Source organism: Rhinichthys klamathensis, unplaced genomic scaffold (assembly GCF_029890125.1).
Source record: "Rhinichthys klamathensis goyatoka isolate OS25496 unplaced genomic scaffold, OSU_Roscu_1.1 h1tg000868l_1, whole genome shotgun sequence".
NCBI lineage: Eukaryota > Metazoa > Chordata > Actinopteri > Cypriniformes > Leuciscidae > Rhinichthys > Rhinichthys klamathensis.
Window position 1 is genome coordinate 187381 of NW_026607234.1, and position 24526 is coordinate 211906.

Sequence of the window (24526 nt, forward strand, 5' to 3'; positions counted from 1 at the left end):
ATCGTAGTATTTATGCTAACGCCAAGCTTTTAAAACATTAACCACTCAGCCTTTTTAACCTGTCCGACAATAAAACATGCAAAACAATCCCGAAGACTAAGCACAGGGTGAAAGGTCAAATGCGACCATCCTGAACACTCATCTGAGGTGATTCGCAACCGTGCGACCCAAAGCCACCTACGCCCTCAGGACGAGTTAACCTCTGCGCTCTGATTAGGGGCCGAGAGCCGTCCCGTCCCGGGGAACCCCTCTCTCTCCGGCCCGGGTCTCGTCTCTACAACCCCTCCGCTGGGTAATTGTTTGCAAACCTCCACACCGGCCGCCCCGGGGCACACAGTGGGCACAAGCGTGGTCATTCTCACCGCGCTGACCCTAAAGCTAAACAGGGTCACTCACCGGCCCCATTTAGCTCTGCCCACAGGCCACCGGGCTCAGTGACATGCTCAGTTGACCCTTGACCCCAGTGATTAAATATCGGCCAGATTCATCTGCAAACATTTAGGCAGTGTCACCTCCGCCGAGCCCCCGTGACACTCGTGCAATGCTGTCAGATTCTGCACGAGCTCGGAGCAAGGACACACATCAGTTCATCTCGCAACGGCTGGAGGTCACTGAGCTCTGTTACAAAACCTAATCAGCGCCCTACCTAGACAGCAGCTAAATTATGCTGCATTTTGGTCAAACAAACTAATAATGCATAAATGCTTACGTTTTGAGAACATTATTAAAGACCAGATCACTTTGAATCGTTCTGTTAACGTTACTGGAAGAACCTTGCAAGAACGTTCTTACATAAGTCTTTTTGTCTTGTTTTCCATTACAAATATCTAAAAAATCTTAAATCAAGATGCATTTACTTGAGAAGGAAAGGAGTTTATGCTTAAAATAAAAATATATATATATATATCTGTCAATGGGGTAAGAAAATAATGCAGGTCTATGGTCACCACCTCAAAGAGCATGCACAGAGAAGTCCAAATTAAACATGATTTAATGACTCGTAAATGTAAGGACACATTGATGGCCTAAGACACGAAACGAGCGGTTTGTGTGAGAAAACGAACAGTATTTATATAGTTTTAACCTCTTATAACGCACAGACCGAAGCGCCCGCGCCCTCAGATCACTTGGACGTGGCTGTGGTTATAAGAGGTAAAAACGATATAAATACTGTTCGTTTTCTCACACAAACCGCTCGTTTCGTGTCTTAGGCCATCAATGTGTACTTACATTTACGAGTCATTAAATCATGTTTAATTTGGACTTCTCTGTGCATGCTCTTTGAGGTGGTGACCATAGACCTGCATTATATGACTGACAGACAAGAACGGTTTGACCTAAAAATATCAAAATTGAAACTACTGCGGAAACAAAGACACCTACATCTTGGATGCCCTTGAGGTAAGCTAAAACATACCAAAAATTTCTTTCAAAGTGAACTATCCCTTTAAGCAGGATGCTAATGGCAAACATTCTCCACGCTGCCTAGGTAGTGAAAAGCAAATAATCAAACTGAGCCATTAGCAATAATATGCAAAACACATCAACTTACAGTATAAGACTTGTGAATCTAATCAGATTTAAGAACCGTTCGTTGTGACAAAACCACACACACTTCCCGAACCTGAAAGCCTCCAAACGTGTCTCAGATTAAACTGATTTGGTAAGGATCATAGGACAGGATTCTTCAGCGTGACCTCTGAACTCTGACCTACCAGTCTTCCTGAGAGGGAAGTCCTCTCTGTAGTCCAGGCCAGAGGTCAGAGGGTATTTGAAGGTGGGCGGAGTCTCTCCTAGAGGAGGGGAGCTCTGTTCGGCAGGACCCGGGTGGGCGGAGCTGTGGTGACATCATGAGAGCGCGTTACACTTTTCATACTTTTGATTCCACTCACATTCTATTCTATTTTGCTAAACACTCACATGGAAAAGAAGTGTAAACTGTAGAATAAGGAGGGTGATGATGTACCTGTACCACAGTTTTGAGCGGCTGAGAGGGTAACCAGCGCCGGACACAGACGTGTCTTTAGTCGATTTACTCATCAGAAAGTCGTGCAGTTTCTGACGAACTTCAGTACTTGCCATCGCACCTGCGGAAAACATGTTAGAAACTTATAGAAAGTCAGCCTATATGTGACTCTTAATATGTAATGGATATATATAATTAATATGGAACTAATGTGAAATTTTCTTTAATATATGTAGCTGCCTAATATTTATTTTTAAATAATTACCAGTAATTAATTTTTTTTTATGTATTTAATATATATTCAAATAAATGTAAGTTTTTTCAATTTAATTGTTCATATTTATGTTTTTTTTTTTTTTTTTTTTTTTTTTTTTTACTAAATATTTATTTTTGTAATCAAGCTAGACATTATCTCAAGCAAACAGTAATTTTCTATAATTTTACATTTTAATATTTAAATATATCTGTTAATTGTATTTTAATTTAAATATGATATTTAAATAATTATTATATTATTAATATAATAAATAAGATTAAATATGATATAGTTATATTATTAAAATATATATTTTATTTAATATATTTTACAATTACGGTAAGTCTAATAGTTTTCCTTGCAATTCAGCGATTTAAAAGATAAAATATTTGTGTGTGCTATCTCTATTCTAAGTATGCTTGACAAATAAAATTTGATATTGTTAAAAGTTTTGTTCAGGTGTCTTAATATAAGCCATAATATTTTTATATAATGAATTCAGTGCCTTTTTATTATTTGATTTTCTCCCTCTGCTCATGTGACATGTGCAACTCAGAAAGGAGAGACGTGTGCAGGAACAGCGTCACCTAGTGGTGAATCAAACCATTTTCAGGATTAAGTCACAGCTGAATAGTTCCCGGACATTAAAAAAAAAAGTTGTCATTATTCATTTTCATTTGTATAGCCTAAAGAAAAAACTATAGGGCCAATTTGGGGAAGTCAGGGAAGGGTTGTTGCTCACTCTCTTTAGATCGCTCCTTCCGTCTGTGGTGCTGGTGTTTCTGTGTTTCTCTCCTGTGGAGCTCCTTCTCGTCCTCGCGCACCTCCTCTCTCTCCTCCTCACACACCAGCCGACGCTCCTCAGCGAACACCTCCTGCTGCTGCCGTAGAGTTAGCAGAGCCTGCTGGAGCTGACGGAGCAAAACACAGATAAAACCTCCATCCTAACCGCACACAAGCACAGAGGTAAACAACATGGCTGATGTTTAGACCATCAAACTGACTTCAGATTGATGTATTGGCGATAAACTGCAAAAAAATGTTTTTCATAATTATGATCATTATAATTATGATTTTTTTATATTTTTTTTAATCTTTGTTTCCGGTCCAAATATCTAAAAATTCTTAAATCAAGAAGCATTTACTAGAGAAGTAAAATGGCATAAGAAATTATATCTTGTTTTCTGGGGGGGAAAACATCTAAATTAAGTGAGTTTTTGCATAAAAAAGCAAAATGATCTGCCAATGGGGTAAGGAAAATACCCCCAAAAATACTTGTTTCCATTTGAATTAAGATTATTTTTAAGCTCTAAAACAAAATAATACTCCAAGGCACTCGAATTGTGTAGAAAAAAAGTTTAAAAGCCTTTATTTGATCATGGCTTTTATCAATAAAATTGGTGACAGATACACCTACGCCTAAGATTATTTTTCTTGTGTTCCATTTGAATTAAGATATAATTTCTTATGTCATTTTACTTATCTATGCTTCTTGATATAATAATTTTTAGATATTTGGACTGCATGGAAACAAGTCAAAAATACTAAGAAAAGCATTTTTTGCAGTGTATACATTGTCCCCAATAAATATTTGGACATTTTGTGCACACTTAATGTATTAATGTAGTATTAAATAACAAATATAAATATGTTTTTTTTGCATTGTGACAATCATCTCCAATTTCCATCTCCTTCACGTCACAAGAGCATTACTTGCACTGACTGGTCTACCATCTGCATCTTAAATGTACTTTAACTTTTATCTGTGCATATACACTAATGAGCCAAAGCATTATGACCACATGCCCAACACTGTCGCTGGTTTGTCCCTCCTCGGACACTAGGTAAAGTCTCACACTGCTGACCGGGATCAACACACAAGCCTTGTCATTTCAGAGATACTCTGACCCAGTCGTCTAGCCATAATCTGGCCCTTATCAAAGTGTCTCATATCTTTCATAAGAAAAAACAATCCAAGGCACTCGAGTATTTGTTTCTAGAAAAATATAAAAAGCCTTTATTTAATGGCTTAGATTGTAAAAACAGGTGACAAGCAACGGCACACCTACGCGTTGCGGCCAATAAGCCTTCATCAGGGGGTCTCATATATTTATTCCTGCCCATTCCTCCTGCGTCCAACACGTTGAGTATGAAAACTGATTTTAATATGCTTTAAGACAAACCATGTGTGAATTCATAAGTCGACAGCATTGCTGAGTATTTCCTCCTTAAAGGGATACTCCACTTTTTTTTGGAAATAGGCTCATTTTACAACTCCCCCAGAGTTAAACTGTTGAGTTTTACCGTTTTTGAATCCATTCAGCCGATCTCCGGTTCTGGCGGTACCACTTTTAGCATAGCTTAGCATACATCATTGGAGTGGACAAGACCATTAGCATTTCTAAAAAAAAAAAATGACCAAAGAGTTTCGATATTTTTCCTATTTAAAACTCGGTCTTAGTGCACGATGTAACTACAGAAGAGTCAAGTTTTAAATAGGAAAAATATCGAAACTCTTTGGTCATTTTTTTTTTTAGAAATGCTAATGGTCTTGTCCACTCCAATGATGTATGCTAAGCTATGCTAAAAGTGGTACCGCCAGAACCGGAGATCGGCTGAATGGATTCAAAAACGGTAAAACTCAACAGTTTAACTCTGGGGGAGTTGTAAAATTAGCCTATTTCCAGAAAAAGTGGAGTATCCCTTTAAAGCTGCAGTGAACCAAAGACAGTCTCAAAAACACGAAATCGCTGGTGTTTCTGACGTCACAAACGACCTTGTAACCAATCAGATCAACGTGTGATCGTCAACGAGTAGATCTCTGAGCTGAGTGAGTGAGTGGAGGCGGGGCTCATTTGCATATTCATAGAATCGCGTACTAAATGAGAGAAGGGTGTCGAGTTACATTCAAGCTGTTGTAAGGAAAAAACGTTTAAATATGTCATATTGGTGATCAAAGGGGAGTTTTAAGGGATCAAATTATTGACTACAGGGGGACTTTAATAAAGTATATGGCCTTATTAGGAGATGATCAACAATATTCGCTTCACCTGCTGTGACTGGTCATCATAATGTTTTGGCTCTTATTGCTATTTGCACTTCTGACTATATGCTTCTGTATTTCATTGGCTTTGTACTGTACTCTGCACATTGACTCAAGCTGAATCTAATCTAAATCTAATTGATCAGAAAACATACTTTACTAACTAAACATGCAAAAAGTTTAAAGATTAAGATTAAAAGTCACTGAAAATGAAATAGTGCAGATAACCATTACTTTAATATTTTGTGACTTACTTTTGTGGCCCAATTTGAACTATTCTGCATGTACGCACTCATTCAATGCTTTACACACACACACACACACACACACTGAGGTAATGAGATCAGCTGAGTAGCTCTGACTAAATCGATTCATTTCCTGCAGGCCAGACTGGTGACCTTAAACCACACTGACCTGCTTCAGAAAGGAAGATCAGCTTCATCCGATCTACAAATATCTGACACAAACAGCGTCTTGATTTGACTAATGAATGGACTAACGGCATGTGTGGGTGGAGTTTGCTCTAATGGAAACAGAGTTTTATATGGATACGTCACATTGTCGTCATTGCATGTAAGTTCCTGGTATCCTCACACAGATTACAAGTAACCAGGTTTAGAGATAAACTTGCACACACAGCCAAACTGTTTTCTTTTTGTTTTCCCAGTACAAATATCTAAACATTCTTACTCAAGATTTATCATTTACAATCAATAACTTGAGATACAAAAATATGTCAAATGAGAAGTATTGTTTCCTAAAAAATATATATATAGATTTTTTTTATTATTATTATTTGGTACGTTTTTACTGAAGACAAGAACAAATATCTGCCAATGGGGTCAGAAAAATAAAATGAAATTTTTTGTATGACCCCACTGACAGATATGTTCTTATTTTAAGCATATACTCACTTCATTTTGATACAGTTTTCACAACCAGACTTAATATCTTAAGTAGTTCAAGTAAATGTATGTTTCGATATTTATACTAGAAAACAAGACATAAAAATACGTAGGAAAATAAATTTTGGAAGTGCAGTCACGGTTGGTGATTTATCTATCCTATTAGTTTAACAATTTATGATTATCCTTTCTAAACAGTACGATAAATGCAAAGTTTGCATGTTTATTTGCAGTGTGTGGTTTTTCCATCTGGGGTCATTGTAAACAAAGGCTGATTCCCAGCTAACAAAATTATGTGTAACACTTTATTTTAAGGTGGTGTAGTTACATGTTACTACATAGTAATAACAGTAAATTGTGCATAATTACAAGTAACTAACCCTAAACCAAACCCTAATCGTAACTCTATAGTAAGTAGTTAATATTAATATTAAATTGTACTTATTTGAGTTCAATGGCCCTCATTTATTAAAAGTGCGTACACCAAATTTCCAGCGTACACCTGGCGTACACTCAAAACCACGGTGACTTTGAGATTTATCAATATGGACGTTGGCGTACGGCACGCTCAAATCCTACGCCAGCTCAGGAGGTGGTGTACATGTACGCACGTTTTGAGTTAGTGCGGAAATGCGCAGAAAAACAATCCCTACACCACAAACGCACTGACAAACTAAAAGATATGATATATTATGACCCACAGTAAAAAAACAACAACAACATAGTAATTATAAACTTCAGTGTTTATTTTTGTGCAACATGGACTGTGCGCTTTACCCTGACGTTTCAGGGTTATCCTCGGCAGGTGCGCACGGACTGGGTTCGGTAATGAAAGGCTTTCAATGACCAAAAAATAATTCAGACTGACAAAATAATAAAAATTACATTCTTCTTCTTTTAAATATTAATAACGTCATTCTTCTTTTAAATAACAATAAGCGTCAGTAATAATAAAAATCATAAATGGTAATGGTAAATGGTAATAATAAGAACAATATTACAAATTGTCATGCAATTATTAATGTGAATGAATGGTACTCCACATCACATCATCATCATCATCACTATTGTACACCTACATGTGACGTGATTCGAAATTGAATGCTAATTCAAAAGACGTGCTGTAAAATAATGCATTGTGATAGGTCATTTCGGCTCCACGTCAGAGAAGTTACTCTTCTTTGCCGTCTTCCGTGTGTTAATGGTGTAAAATGAGGGCGTGGGGGAAGCGGAGACTTGAATATATAGGGGCGTGCTATTCTAATGACGATCGTTTTCAGCCGCTGGATTTATCAAGGACAGGCATTGCGTACACCTGGATTTCAAAGGTACGCACAGCTTCATAAATCAGGCGGTTAGAGGAGTGTAAGCATAATCTAACGCCAACATATACGCCCGTTTCTACGCAAGAATGATAAATGAGGGCCAATGTTACTACTTCACCTTAAAATAAAGTGTAACCAAATTATGTTCAAAGAACGTTTTGTGAACGTTCATCATTAAGTTATGAAAATGTAATTTTTGAATGGTCTCTTAACGGTCAAAATGTCAAGTTTTTCAAATGCTTTAAAAAACTTTTTTTGTGAAAGAGGCCATATATCCTTTTTCATAGGCTTGATTTTGTTTTTGGACTCTACTAGAATAGGTTTACAAGCTTGAATGATCAAAAAACACATTATTTTCCCCATATTCTCCATTGTTGCGGCTCCTCTCTTCCCAGTCTGTCAGTATCGCTCTGTTTAGTTCCTGTCTCTATGAAGCCCCTCCTTCTGAAAAGCACAGTGTGCTCTGATTGGTCGGCTGGATCAGTGAGTTGTGATTGGTCAACGCCCCTTACCATAACCGCCAGTTTCAACACACTACTATCTAACTCAACCAGGCCCCGCCCCTTTATTCTGTGTATGGATTATTTAAATGAGGAATATTGTGACGTGTTCGTTCCCGGAAGAAAACTCAAGACCACAATGGAGGCGTTTCAGGGAGTTCAGAAACACTGATATAGAGAATAACTCCAACTGGAGGGACTTTGTAATTTTGAGCATTTTCACGCTCATACAGCAACATTACACGCTAAAGATGGTGCATGTAAAAAAATAACAAAATAAAGTATTATGGGTCCCCGTCGTTGGAAACATTCAATGTTCAATGAACATGTATAAAAGCAAGTAGTAACATTTTTTAAATGTTTGATGAATATTCATCAGGGAAAAAAAAAAAACGTTCCTTGAACAATATATTAATAATGCCTCTGAGAGAACGTATACCTTGCCAAAGTTGTGGGAGGGTTCCCTGTGAGATGGCTGTACCTTGATGTGCTCCTCGAGCTGGGCCTGATGTTGTCTCAGCAGGTTCTGGTGCTGCTTCTGGAACTCAGAGATGAGCAGCTGTTTCTGGATCTGCTGCTGTCTCTGGATCAGAAGCAGCTCGCGCTGTAACTGCTTCTCCCAGTCATCCGAATCACGGTCCCAGTCCAACATGCTGACCTCAGATGTGCCCGACGCGGACAACCCCTCTGAGTCTGAGAGAGAGAGACAGCACAAACACACTCAGCAAAGAGTTTAAACTCGATTAAATGCAACAAAGCCACACTTGAGATTAGATACCTTTAGCTTTGCTCAAATCTGATTCATTTCAGCTAAATGGTTTGTGGACAAGTACCGTTTAAATGCCATAGATTTCTGAGACTAGCTCATATGTGAAGGATTGCAGTGTTAGCTGCATGAAAATGACAAATTAAAACCCTTCTTTCGAGTCTTTAAATAAACCCAAGGGCAATTACGGGCATAATCTACAGGGAGGGTCTTTTTATGGGGTCTGTTTCAAATGCCTTGAGCGTAAACACAGAGGTATTTCAACAACCTCCCGTTCGAGGCCGAAATCTTATTTGAGCTCAATCTAAAGCGAGACACCGTGTGACTGTCATGTTTGAGCTGCACTTAATGTATTTTTACACAGGTGAAAAAAAGGAAAGGCGTTTGGTGCAGGATATGTGTGTGTTTCGAGAGAGAATGATCTGGTCTCACGCCCTAAAAAAGCAGCGCTGTAAAAATGCGCTCGTAAACATGACCTTAATCTGCTGCTCCAATCTCCTCACTAATAAACCTATTACTGCTGCATATATGCTGTTTTCTTTATAAAGCACACAAACACAACCAGAGATAACAATGAGATAGACTTTCAGTTTCAGTGTATCAATATACAGAATCTCAAACAGTTTCTTCGATGTTCCTCCTGAGGAAAAGACCCCAGTAATCTAATGCGTGTCTCCTCTTGAGTTTCAGATGAGGAAAAATATGCTTTGGTAAATCATGGTTATAAGATTAAAATTATGACATGAAAAGTCGAAATGATGACAAGTCATTATGACATAAGTTATTATGAGACAATAAGAGAAATATGAGATAAGAAAAAAATACGTTTTTTATGTCATAATTACGATTTAGTATCTCGTAATTTTTACTTTTTATGGCATAATTATGACTTTATCTCATTATGACTTAGTATCTCATAATTTCGAATTATGTCATAATTTTGACTTTTTATGCCATAATTTTGATTTAGTGTCATAATTTTGTCTTTTTGTGTCATAATTATTTCTTTTTTTCACAATTATGACTTTTATGTGATAGTTATGACTTGTATGCCATTATTTCAACTTTTTCCTCATAATTATGACTTATTACCGGTATGTCATAATTTTGACTTTGTATGTGATAGTTGTGACTTAGTATGTCATAATTGTGACTGTTATCTCATATTTATTATTTTTTATGCCATAACTTTTTGTGATAGTTGACTTATAGTCAACTTATATTTCGACTTTATCTCAATTATGACTTAGTAGGTCACAATTGTGACTTTTATCTCATAACTTTTATGCCATAATTATGACCTTTTTATCATTATTATTACTAGTCTCTCATGATTTTGATGTCAAATGACTTAATTTCATAGTTATGACTTAGTATGACAATTTCGACTATATCTCATGTAATGATTATGACTTTAGTGTGTCATAATTTTGACATTTATTTCATAATGTTTACTTTTTATGTCTTTGTAACGGTCACCAGCTGTAGTGTCCTTGAAAGCCACCCACAACAGACTATGGTCATTCCCTCACAAACTACATCTCCCATAATTCTCTGCCTGGACTCATTAGCACTCATTGTTTTCACCTGTGTCTCATCTTCTTGTTTGCTCACCCTATATAAGCCTGGTTATTTCTGTCATTCCCTGCGAAGTCTTGTTTAGTGTCACACTGCAATTCCACGCATTCTCCTGGTTTTCTTTATCTTAGTTTTCGTTTATTCTTCTGTCCGGTTTCTTGGTTTCCTCTGTTTTTGCCTGTGCCCCTATATATGACCCTGTTATTGTTTGGACTGATTACCCAGTGTTTATGACCTTTGCCTGTTTCTGACTACGATTGTGGATTACCCTTTCAATAAAACTGCATTTAGATCCTCAGAGCAGTTCGTGACAGTCATAATTCTGACTTTTTACCTTATAATTATAGTATGTCAAAATTTACTTTTTATGTCATAATTATGATTTACCAAAGTATGATTTATTTTTTGGTTACATTTTATTTTGATGGTCCACTTTAGACAATCTACTAACTGTAAGTAACTTTGCAACCACATGTCACCTAGCAGTCATTATAGTACTACTAGACTGTAGTAAACTGTTCGGTTAGGTTAGGAGCATCAAAATAACATGTTATATTAAGCAGACAATCTACTAATACTCTAATTAGAGGTAGTTGACATATAGTTGCAAAGTTACTTATATCTAGAATGACTAAAGTGGACCATCGAAATAAAGTGTTTTTTTTATGTGGCTGAAATTGGACTTCCATAAGAGATCTCAATGATGTGCTGGGGTTTGACAAGATATCAAAGTCTCCAATCATACGTCAGGGATCTTAATATGAACTCAAACATTTGTATCTAATTCTTCAATGATCAAACAATCTGAGCTGCTCTCCACATTCATTTTATACTGCACTGTAGCTCTATACTCTAAATACTCTATACCTCGGTGCAATAAAACCTCCCTCTGGTCACACAGTTATTCTTTGATGGTGGGTTATGGGGGTAACCATGCAATAGGCGACAGTTGCATTCGACTCAGAATATCAGCATCATGTCCACGTTCGGGCGATGAAATAAAAACCGCCTCGTTGTGAAACCAACTCTTGCCACAGAGGCTCCACCGGGCCCCCGGCCCAGAATACACAAACCACAAAAAGCACAGGCCACCAAAACAGAACCACAACACTGGCCAAAGGTGTCAATCGACACCAAAAATACTGCGGCATGTGCTCTGAACGCAATAAAAGACACCCATGAGACAACTCTCTGACTCTCAAAACCTTCACTTCAAAAACATCTCATCTTTGTTTCTCCTCCTGTTATTAAAAAACAGCGTGCATTATAAATAAAGCCTTCCGGTATGTAGTTACGTGAGGAGTTAACTCAGACGGAACGATAACCGGGGCTAATCTTAGCATCCTAATGCCTTAAGCCCAGAATACGGTGGCTAAGAATAGTCAGACTTGAAGTCAAGAGGCCAGAACATTCAACATGCAGCCGCGGGCAGTAAGGGAGCGCAGAGGGGTAAATAACTGCCCTCTCACGCCATTCCTAAAGCGGGACGCTCACAAACACACCTGAGCACAACACAACCCTGTCAAAAGATGTTTCTCAGAAACGACAAATCAAGTATGAAGTAAACACGCATCCACCTGCTAAACACTGATTTCACTTGACAACATTAGATTCTGCAATTATTCAGCAGGTGACAGTAAAGAATGTTACAAAAGATTTCTATTTCAAATAAATGCTGTTCTTTTGAACTTTCTATTTGTTAAAAATCCTTGTTTTTAACAATCAATTTGCAGTTTGCACAAAACAAATATGAAGCAGCACAACTAAATATTTATCAAATGTTTCTTATCAGCATATTAGAATGATTTCTGAAGGATCATGTGACACTGAAGACTGGAGTAATGATGCTGAATATTCAGCTTTGCAATGCGAGTTCAATAGGAATGAATTTGGTTAGACGTTTGCGCTTATATGCGTATGCAAACCGTGTGTGACAATGGGGGTTGTGCTATCAATTTTACCTTCTAGTGTGCACTTTCTCATCACCAGCCAAGTGCATACATTTAGTGCATAGTATAAATATGCTAAATGGGACGCACACACACACTTGGATGAGCTCTCATTCCCTGCAGACACGCCAGGTGTCTAAGAGAAACAGTTCCTCACAGTCGACACACATGCTAAAAACAGGAGTTGCACTGTTGAACTCTTACACCGCTAACTCATAGAGTTACCAAACTGGAGATTAATAGCTCTGTTTGGAAGCATACTGTACTGCTCTCACTGCAAAAAAACAGTATTTCTGTTTTGTTTTCCAGTATAAATATCTAAAAAATGATTGAATCAAGATATATTTAGGCCTACTTGAGAAGGAAAATGACATAAGATATTAATATCTTAAGCCATTTTGATTCTCAAGTAAATCTTAATTTAGGAATGTTAGATATTTGTACTGGAAAACAAGATTTTTGTTTCACTCAATGTGCAAATAATTGAGGTAATGTGACAACACTTTAGCATGCAACTGATTAAAATGTTTATCATTGCACAATTCATTCTACTTTTTTAATTATGCAACGCATAGGCAAAATGCAGTAAACTGCACAGTATTCAGTAAGAAACATAACTTGCCAAAACAAAGCAAAAAGGACTTTTTTAAATCCATCTTCGTGAAATAAATGAGGATATAAATCTGAGATCTGCAACCTGCTGCTGGATTTTATCTGTAAAGGGCCTGACTAACAGATGAGTGTCTGGTGTTTATACAACAGAGTCATGAGGAAACATAATGCGAATCATTTGATGTGAGTCATTTGCTTTTGTTAAATGAAACATTGAATTATTATGTGACATATGAAACTAACAGACATCTCAATATAGATTTGACCTGGTCAAGAGCTGATGAATCATCTACAAATAGTGTGATGTGAAACTCTCAATAATAACTCGCATCACACAAGAAACAGAAACAGACTGCAGAGATCTCGATATGAACTCAAACACTTCTCATCGACTTCTCCCAAGAGCACATGACCTGAGCTGCTTTTCACGTTCATTTTAAAGCTCTAAACTCATACTATATATTGTAATGTTTGCTCGTTTGCACACTGGCTAAACCATGCCAGGATATAACATATATGACTACTATTTGTGTGTATAGCGACATTTGAGCAACACAATTTACCTGAGCTCGACGACCTCACACATGTGATAGGCCTACCTGATCATCTCCTTAATATTTCAGTTGTTTCTGGTACACTGCAGAAAAGATTGTCTTACTCAGGTTTACTGACAATTATCTAAACATGTCTTTAATTAAGACACATTTACTTGGGAATTAAAAGGGGGGAAAAGCGAATTTATGCTTAAATCGGCTATATGTAGAATTCAGAAACCCTTGTTATTAGCGACACCGGTGGCCGTTAAGTGAACTGCAGACAGCAACTTTCTGCTCGTGCTCGTGAACACGCACATTCCGCACAAGAGACTGATCGTGATTAAATCCCTGATATACCTTACTCGCGTCACGGCGAAGCTATTTTTCGTTCTTCGCTTAGAAGTTAAAATAATTTGGAAATACCTTTGCAGCAATACAGGCCTACTGTTAACGAACACCCTGACGCCGTGCTGAGAGCGGTGTTTAGATGAGTAACTTTAGCCTATGTAAATATATTCTGCGATCTTTCCTCTCAGTTTCAATGACAAAATAAACACACAACAAAAAATGACAGCGGTGAGAAAACAGCAAAGAGCATCTGCGATGTGCATATGTTTGCTCAAGTTCTGCAGTTCACAGGCATCATGTCGACAGATGAGGTAATTAAAATCACACCGTTATGATGATAGTTTGATTAGGCTATATATTTTAGACATAGGCTATATATTTTAGACATAGACTATAGTTTGAATGAATCCATTTTCTTTGCATGGCACTTTGACATTACAGTACATAATGGCTCGTTCATTATCCTTATCTGAACATTGCATAAGCATTCGTTTCATGTGTCATATAATGGAAGAGAGGCTCACATCCTTTTGATTTTCCCGGCAAAAACGTCTCGAGTCACAAATCAGTCTAGATGTCGTTTTTAGGTTTCATTACAAGCTGTTCACACATTGGCAATACAAAAACGATGAATGCATGACAATTATTACATATAGGCCATTTAAAACAAGAACAAATATCTGCCAATGGTGTCAAACTGGTGAAAACTAGTTTTACTTTTCTTACCCCACTGGCAGATATTTGTTGTTTTAAGCATAAACTCTCTTTCTCAGAAAAAAAGATTTACATCTTATGTCACTTTGCTTCTCAAGTAAAGTAAAAGTAAAAACATCAAAGTAAAATCACTAAGCAAATCATTTGCATTGTAGATGGAGATCTAAATGAAGACTAACCAGCTGCGTCTGAGGTTTTCACTTGACAAAATAGCTGTATATTGAACAAAAAATTCCAATGCTGGAATTCTCAGAGAAACACCTCATGTCAGTAAGCGTGGGACGTGTGTTCAGGTGTTGTACCTGATCCGATGGCAGCGGCGTGTGTGTCCAGGCTTCTCCTCCTCCACTCGGCAGTGATGCTGGAGTCAGCTTCATAAATGGTCTGCAGCATAACTTGAGCTTCAGACCTCGGTCTCAGCGTCCCGACTTCCTCTCCTTTGATCCGTCTCTCTCTTGCAGAGGGGTTCTGCTGTTTCCGGGTCTCTTCTGTGTTTTCTTCTAGCTGTCCCTGCTGAGTTTCATCAGGTAGATCAGTGAGGAGACGTCACAGGTGAGAACGTCAGCTCTGTTCCTGCCTCTCAACCTCTGTACAGGAAACTCTCTCTCTATCTGTCTCACGCTTTCTCTCTCTGTTACTCTTCCTAACCGCGCGCTCTCTCTCTCCCTCTCTCTTTCTCTCGCTTAGGTGCCAAGAATAGCAGCAGGACCAGCCCAGGACAGAAATAGGCCGGGCCAGACCAGGGGAGTAGAGCAGCGGCCAGACGCTCAAAATAGCAACACAAAAACACAGCTGTCTGCCTTCATCTCTTCCCTGCGCACTCTCTTTCTCCTTTCATTTATCTCTGCATGGGTGAGTCGCATGAAGAAAACGACCAGCTCGTATTTCACCACAAAACCAAAAGAAAGGACTAGGCAACTAGGTTTAACGTCAAGAAAATGAAGCCTGAAAGGAAATTAAGCACATTTCATCCTACTAAATTCTCATGACTGTGACTCAAAAAAAAAAAAATATTATTGGTGTAACATGAGAAATATTGAAACGAGGAAAAAGCACTCTCATTAATGCAAAAAATAGCCTTTTTTTTACTTTAACAAGAAAAATTCTCAGTTTTGTAATCTATTTTTCAGTAAATAAAATTAAAAATATGAATTATATTGAAAATTATTTTATTATTGTTTTCAACATTAATTAAATTCAGTACACATTTTTGTACTTTATGATTGAAGCCATATATATATATATATATATATAAATATTATTCAAATTTCTTATATTGGAGCAATGAAAAGTCTCATTTGTTAAAAAATATTCAAATGAAATTAATCGTAATATTATAAATATGAATTAAATGTAACTTTTTGTATTGTAATTCATTTTATTTTATTATTGTAATTCAAATCAATCAAAAATAAATTTAGTACATATTATTTTGTAATGTATAATTGAAGCAATAGAAATGAAAATGATAATTTGTGGAGAAATATGGTTAACTGTCACAATAAAGTCACATTGCATAATATACATATATTTTTTCTTATTTTGAATTACAATTTTATTAAATATGTTGATTTCTTTCTTTTGATGTTGTGGTAAAATATGAGCTGTCCGAGACCTTGACAGGTTTGGTGAGGTTCCCTCTCCCGATGACCCTTTGAATCTCTCTCTCTCTCTCTCTCTCTCTCTCTCTCTCTCTCTCTCTCTCTCTCTCTCTCTCTCTCTCTCTCTCTCTCTCTCTCTCTCTCTCTCTCTCTCTCTCTCTCTCTCTCTCTCTCTCTCTCTCTCTCTCTCTCTCTCTCTCTCTCTCTCTCTCGGTTTCTCTCTGCTCGTGTCAGACTGTTTCTCCTCAAGCTCCTGTGGACAATCTTTCTGTCATTGAGTGATTTTCTTCTGTTTGATCTTTCCTCTTATCTGTTTACACTCTTTCAGACGGGTCTGTCTCGTGTTCTTGTCTTCTCTTCACCTGTTTCTCTCAGAGGTTTAATCTCAGTAAAAGCATTAGCCGATTTCAAAGGGAGATTCGGACACGTTCTGTGGACATCAAGCAGTCGACTTCCTGTTTCCCTTCATCAGTAAACAAACAAAGTCTTTGATTTTATATCTGCAAAACGGCATTTAGTTGAAAATGCACAGAATAGAGAGATTTGGACTTTGACTTTGCAGATAAAAAGTGTCTTTGCTCGAGATATTTGACTTTATAGTTAGAATTTGGTGCCTTTCTTTGTGATTAATCTGGTGTGTACAATTTCCAGCTTATTAATATCACATGATAAATCATCATATATGAGCGGTCTGATCACAGTTTGAGACGTTGTTGAGATTTCTTCTGAAACTCTAGAGGAGATACTGAAGTCATTTTGGAAATGTCTCCATTTAATCTTATTTCTCTAGGAGAAACATCTGAGAACTCAGAGAGATTTGTGATTATTCTTTCCTCCAAATTCCCTAATGAAATACACATTTAATATTGATGAAATACATATGGACCAACTGATACTACTGTTAACAAATAACGTGAACAGATTTGTGCTCAGATTTGATGTATTTTCTATTGAAACATGAAATTGGGTCGAAAATGTCATGTTTCATTTACAAAAATCATTTATATAATGACCTTTTTTAAATAGCTAAAAACCTTTAATTCACTTTTTTTGCTTTTTGCTGTGGCCGATATAAGGAGGATTTTTCTCATTTTATATTTTAGTATTAGACAAATATTTGTATACAGTAAAAATCTCTGTCATCAGTAACAAGTCATCAATAACTTTGGAATGTTTTACTGGCAGAAACTTCTTTATTTTAAATGTTTATTTTTGCCAGCTTGTAGGTTTACACCAGAAAGGAATAATTTAAAAATGAAAAATATGAATATGAATATAATTTTAATTTGTTTTATTGTTATTTATTTAAAATATATGAATTAAATTCAGTACAAATACTACTGTGACAAATACTTAAAATGGTATTTTACAAATGTTTTTGTACCTTATAATTGAAGCGATATATCACAGTTTGTGATATATATAAATGAGAAGTCAGAATAATATCACGATGCAATATACTGTAGATAGATAGATACTATAGATAGATAGACGTATACTATAGATAGATAGATAGATACTATAGATACTATAGATAGATGATAGATAGATAGATAGATAGTTACTATAGATAGATAGATAGATAGATAGATAGATACTATAGATAGATATATAATATAGATAGATAGATACTATAGATAGATAGATAGATACTATAGATAGATAGATACTGTAGATAGATAGATAGATACTATAGATAGATACTATAGATAGATAGATACTAGATAGATAGATATATACTATAGATAGATACTATATAGATAGATAGATAGATAGATACTATAGATAGATAGATAGATAGATAGATAGATAGATAGATAGATAGATAGATAGATAGATAGATAGATAGATAGATAGATACTATAGATACTATAGATACTATAGATAGATGGATGGATAGATAGATAGATAGATAGATAGATAGATAGATAGATAGATAGATAGATAGATAGATAGATAGATAGATAGATACTATCGATACTATAGATAGATAAATAGATACTATAGATAGATAGATAGATAGATAGATAGATAGATAGATACTATAGATAGATAGATAGATAGATAGATAGATAGATAGATAGATAGATAGATAAATAGATACTATAGATAGATAGATAGATAGATAGATAGATAGATAGATAGATACTATAGATACTATAGATAGATAGATACTATAGATAGATGGATGGATAGATAGATAGATAGATGGATGGATAGATAGATAGATAGATAGATAGATAGATAGATAGATAGATAGATAGATAGATAGATAGATAGATAGATAGATAGATAGATAGATAGATAGATACTATAGATAGATGGATGGATAGATAGATAGATAGATACTATAGATAGATAGATAGATAGATAGATGGATGGATAGATAGATAGATAGATAGATAGATAGATAGATACTATAGATAGATGGATGGATAGATAGATAGATAGATGGATGGATAGATAGATAGATAGATAGATAGATGGATGGATAGATAGATAGATGGATGGATAGATAGATAGATAGATGGATGGATAGATAGATAGATAGATAGATAGATAGATAGATAGATAGATAGATAGATAGATAGATAGATAGATAGATAGATACTATAGATAGATGGATGGATAGATAGATAGATAGATAGATAGATAGATAGATAGATAGATAGATACTATAGATAGATGGATGGATAGATAGATAGATAGATAGATAGATAGATAGATAGATAGATAGATAGATAGATAGATAGATACTATAGATAGATGGATGGATAGATAGATAGATAGATAGATAGATAGATAGATAGATAGATAGATAGACAGATAGATAGATAGATAGATAGATAGATAGATAGATACTATAGATGGATGGATAGATAGATAGATAGATAGATACTATAGATAGATAGATAGATAGATAGATAGATAGATAGATAGATAGATACTATAGATAGATGGATAGATAGATAGATAGATAGATAGATAGATAGATAGATAGATAGATAGATAGATAGATAGATAGATAGATAGATAGATAGATAGATAGATAGATAGATAGATAGATAGATAGATAGATGTCCTCCTCGATTTCATGGGCTCTTTAAACATCATCATGATTCCATTAAATTTCCCTGTGGGGAAAACACCTGACAATCAGCCAGTTTAAAGGAAAAATAGGACATGAAACACCGGCTACTGACGTGGAATCCCCTCAGGCCTGCGAATGAATTAGGAAACAGAGGAAATCTTTTTGTAATCCAGAAAAAGCACAATTCCCAGGAGCGAGACATTCCTAATGCATGACAGAGATGAAGTTCCTCTGTGGCCACAAACGGCATCACAACTTTATTTTCTCAAGCATGCAGTTTTTAGTGATGTTTGCTAAGGCACACATCAACCCAGCACCTTAGCAACCACCCAGAACACCCTAGCAACCACGTGACAACATGCTGAAAGTAAAAACCATTCACAAAACCTTTGGCAACTGCGTAGCATTGTGGCTGTGAATTGTGCAAACACCGCTACAGTACATCATTGTGAAGTGTACTGATTGCTTGGCTCCTGTCTTGAACACACACACACACAACCATACACAGACCTATAGATTTCCTGCTCTTCCTCTCCAGACAAAACAATGGCAGTGTTGTTAAATAGGTCATCTGCACAGGTCTGACAGAGAAACACACTCCCAAGGTAAAAGGGGGCAGATAAAAATAACCACGACAGCAAAACAGCCTGTTCTCTCTATAAAGACCTTCAGCGGTTTCTCTGAATACAAGTGCACTGACAACTGCTTATTGCACAGTAGGTTCTATATATAAAGCAAGAAAGATGCAGTTTGTGAAGGCTTCTTGTGTTACTGTGACAGTGCTTGTGTTGTGTAGACAGTAAGAGTATATCTCCGGCCTGATAATATGTGAAACTGTATGCATGATTATGTCATTTCAGACAACAGCTGCATTGTTGTGACGCGATGTCACTCACTACATTACTTGTTTAATTCAGCACCAGATCATAATCTTGATTATCAAATAAATATTCTTATTTTGCCTTCTTGATTCTTTGTTTTTGCGGTCTTATCAAATGAGACTCGTCACTGTGGACGGAAACCCTCTACAGATCAAACCTCACGACATAAGAGGCACAAATAAAAGTCCACCAATGTAAACGCATTTAGATGCTTAAACATAAAAATACACACTCATAAACCCACACATGCATCTGCGGAGCTTTTAGGGTCAGTTTGCAACAGCGCCATCTTGAGGCTAAAATACACAAGTGCATGACTTTGTATTACTGGTGAAACTCGAACAATTAGAATATTGTGGAAAAGTTCATTTATTTCAGTAATTCAACTTAAAAGGTGAAACTAATATATTATATAGACTCATTACATGCAAAGTGAGATATTTCAAGCCTTTATTTGTTATAATTTTGATGATTATGGCTTACAGCTTATGAAAACCCCAAATTCAAAATTAGAATATTGTGAAAAGGTTTTCATAGCTATAAGCCATAATCATTAAAATTATAACAAATAAAGGCTTGAAATATCTCACTTTGCATGTAATGAGTCTATATAATATATTAGTTTCACCTTTTAAGTTGAATTACTGAAATAAATGAACTTTTGCACTATATTCAAATTTTTCGAGTTTCACCTGTGGAGATATGATGCAAAAGAGTGTGTGTGTGTGTGTGTGTGTGTGCTTCTGTTCAAAAGGGGTCAGCAATCCATTTTTCAAAGAAATAAATACTTTTATTCAGCAAGAATGAATTAAATTGATCAAAAGTGACATACTTTTATTTTGATACAGACAGTTTACATGTCAAATAAATTATTTTGAACTTTCTATTCATCAAAGAATCCTGAAACAAATGTATCACAAAGCAGCACGACTGTTTCTAACATTGATAATAATCATAAATGTGTCTTCAGCAGCAAATCATCATATTAGAGTGATTTCTGAAGGATCATGTGACACTGAAGACTGGAGTAATGATGCTGAAAATTCAGCTTTGATCACAGGAATAAATTACATTTTACTATATATTCACATAGAAAACTGTATTTTGAATTAAAATAATATTTCACAATATCACTGTTTTTACTATATTTTTAATCAAATAAATGCATCTTTTGTGAACAGAAGAAACTTATCGACACAAAACTTTTTCAAGTGTGTATACACGTGTGTTATGTGAGTGTGTTTTTTAAGATTGCTCATTTATGTGTGTGTGTGTGTGTGTGTGTGTGTGTGTGTGTGTGTGTGTGTGTGTGTGTGTGTGTGTGTGTGTGTGTGTGTGTGTGTGTGTGTGTGTGAAGGAAACATCATGCATATGTCAGTGTGTCAGGAATGTTGCTGGTCTCCACCCTCGGAGATTTGAGGATGGATGAGCCAATATAAAGCTGAGGTTTTCTGTGTTGACATCACTCAAACAATCACACCATCTGCGTCACTCAACACACACTCATGAACTCGTTTCAAAACCTCTCGGTCGAGACTCAGTCACACAATACAGGCTACAATATCTGCGTCTACATCCATACTAACCCACATTTTAGAGGAATAATAAAGTCATCAAAACGCTGAAATAGCTATTTTAATCAGTAACTAATCTGTCTTCCATTACATCTACCTTCAGTCCAGGTGTGTGTGAGAGCATGGGAGAGGTCAAAAGGTCAAGCTACACACTTCAAAATAAAGCTTCTTTATTGGCATCAATGGTTCCATAAAGAACCTTTAACATCCATAGAATATTTCCATTCCACAAGATTCTCTAAAGTAAAGAAAAGGTTCTTTGCACTAAGAATAAATGGTTCTCTTAAAGCTGCAGTCCGTAGCTTTTCCTCTTTGTCGCCATCTGTCTGTTCGAAATCTGTAACTGCAGTGATTCGCGGAATTATCATCTTTACGTGGGTTGTAAATCGGCATGAAACAGCGCGGATGAACACAGTGCTTTGAGGCGAGTGCTGCTGTCAGTCACCGCGCTGTGTGGATACTGGCATACAGAATCACAGATTCACTTTTTGAAAGTTTGACTAACATAAGAATTTTCATAAGAAAATGTCTTCTGAACAAGTAAGTAACATCCAGTTTTGTTCTGACCAACTAAGGGGGAAAAGCATTCGACATGATAAGCTTCGTTAGATTTAATCAACGCGATTTACAGCAACCTTGCAAATTATAGCCTACTTTATTCTCAAATTGTTCATGTTAACAACATCACATCAGCATTGCGTGACTCATGTTAAATTTAATGTGTTTTATGGTTACCTGTGTAGTTCAGAATTCATATTCTCCATAATAGCAAAACGAGAAAGGCACAACAAAGGAAACTCCATAACTGTGTGAATTAAGAAAACGTACTGTTACACGATTGAACTATTGAAATGTCTTACTTGTTCAGCAGAAAAAAGCCAATCTCTTCTTCCGTTTTGAACCCCTTCAAAACACGGAGTTCAAGCACTTTTCAAAAGCCCCGCCGATGTTTAAATCCTTGTGTTCGCATGAGACGGTTTCTTTCTCTTCCTCTAGCCACCTTAAATCCGAAGTACGAAGTCTTTTGGGTTTTATAACTGCTGAATCTCCAGTTGACACTGATGATTGTTGTCTGGATCTTTCTGGATGCCATAAGTTTAATTATGTAAAGTGCTGCGAGAAAAGCCTATACATCTAAACATCTCGTCACGCGCAGTATAGCCGGCTAGCCGAAACTCCTTCTTTATGTGTACGGGTGTGACGTCATGACGCAAAGACATGCTCGAATTTCCCGCGGAAACCCACCAGTACCACTGGAATTAAAATCATTATTACAAGCTAACCGTTTTTAATAGCTATGGCAAGCATAGTTTTGACCACTGGCAGAATATGTTTTTTTTAATATAATTATTTTGGATTATTTTTAACTTAAAAAAGCTACGGACTGCAGCTTTAAGAACTGTTTACTGAATTGTTCTGCATTGCTGTGAAACCTTTATTTTATTTATTTATAGGAAATGACATCATTTATAAAGCTCTGTGTATATGTGAGTGATGGAGAGGTACCTGTGTGTAAGCTCATCGAGAAGTCAGCCAATGGTGAAGAGCGTACAGCATCACGTGAGTCCTTTAACGGCAAGAATAAACACAAGAACACATTATAACCTTAGAGATGCAGAAAACAGCCACTTATGCAAATCAATAGCTCTCAGCCAAAACAATGGTTGGATATTTTTCCTTTACCTTTTGTGCTGTTTCATGAGTTATTTTGCATTTCATAATTTTTTTAATGTGATGGCTGTTCAGTAATAGTGCCAGACAGTGGCATATTCACACTCTTCTTCATAGCAGACCTGTTGATATAACCTGTGGATCTGATCTTCACCCTGTTGCTGTACTATTCACCTGTGGATGAATCATGTGAAATCTCATCTGTGCACTAATGCCTTCAAACCAGCTGAGATGCTCTGGAGGAACATCTTCTGTGAGGCGTCCTCAGTGTGTGTGTGTGTGTGTGTGTGTGTGTGCTGTCAGTTCTATTTATAGCTCAGTGATGTGTCCCTCATGCATCCTATGAGCAGACGATGCTGGATATATTCTGTACCTGTTACCAAGAGCTCTAAACCCTTCTTTAAGGGGAAAACTACAATGCAATATATGGTTTTACAGTTTACTGTTATTAGTACTGATTAGACTGTATTATAAACCATTATATATGCAAAATTTATGAGATAGATTCTCATGTAAAATTGCTCTAATTAATTCCATTTAATAGGCATACATGCATTACAGTGCATAATGTCACATAAATACATGACCCTTTTACACAAAAGCAATGATCTGATTCAAGTTTGGGCAACATTTTTTAAACAAAATCTATCTATCTATCTATCTATCTATCTATCTATCTATCTATCTATCTATCTATCTATCTATCTATCTATCTATCTATCTATCTATCTATCTATCTATCTATCTATCTATCTATCTATCTATCTATCTATCTATCTATCTATCTATCTCTATAGGTGGATGATAAAATGAGACATGCAGTTGCACTCACCTGAAAAAGTATATATCTGTTCCTGCTCGTTTATGGGTTGCTATGAGAGAAACGATGGCGATCACACACTCATTCATAAAAACGCACCCGCGGTTCTCCAGCGCGCGCCGTAGACGGACGCACGCGTGCGCGCGCAGCATCCAGACGCGAGATCTAAAAATAGCGCATCGCGCAACAGAAGAGATGCAGTAGAATAACGCGTTACCCACACACTGACTGCTTCTCACATCACAATGCTGTCTTATATCACTCAAGAGATGCTGACAGTGAACATAGCATGATGCAATGAGTGTGTGACATGATCTTTTACACCATGAGCACTTAAGGACAACTATCTTTCTAATGCATAGGCTTTCAAAGATAAAATCTATAGCTAAT

General features: G+C 36.3%; 1 protein-coding gene and 1 long non-coding RNA gene across 4 annotated transcripts in view; one reads left to right on the top strand and one right to left on the bottom strand.

The window, feature by feature from the left end:
• The window catches only part of LOC130078430 (histone deacetylase 9-B), a 43456-nt gene extending 19141 nt beyond the window's left edge, over positions 1-24315 (bottom strand). The window contains exons 1-7 of one of the 3 annotated variants that reach the window (XM_056243944.1): positions 24149-24315; positions 23152-23212; positions 14801-15011; positions 8435-8688; positions 2965-3133; positions 1967-2087; positions 1716-1837 (exon numbers count right to left, since the gene is read on the bottom strand). In XM_056243944.1, the coding sequence (XP_056099919.1) occupies positions 1716-1837; positions 1967-2087; positions 2965-3133; positions 8435-8688; positions 14801-14891 (757 nt within the window). In that variant the 5' untranslated portion in view covers positions 14892-15011; positions 23152-23212; positions 24149-24315. Of the gene's footprint in view, positions 1-1715; positions 1838-1966; positions 2088-2964; positions 3134-8434; positions 8689-14800; positions 15123-23151; positions 23213-24148 lie in introns of those variants that run through there. The other 2 variants (XM_056243943.1, XM_056243945.1) reach the window with 2 other exon arrangements.
• LOC130078431 (uncharacterized) lies at positions 14961-15349 on the top strand. The gene is made up of 2 exons (XR_008805925.1): positions 14961-15050; positions 15186-15349. It is a non-coding gene; the product is annotated as an uncharacterized LOC130078431 (long non-coding RNA).
• Positions 24316-24526: the final 211 nt, after the last annotated feature.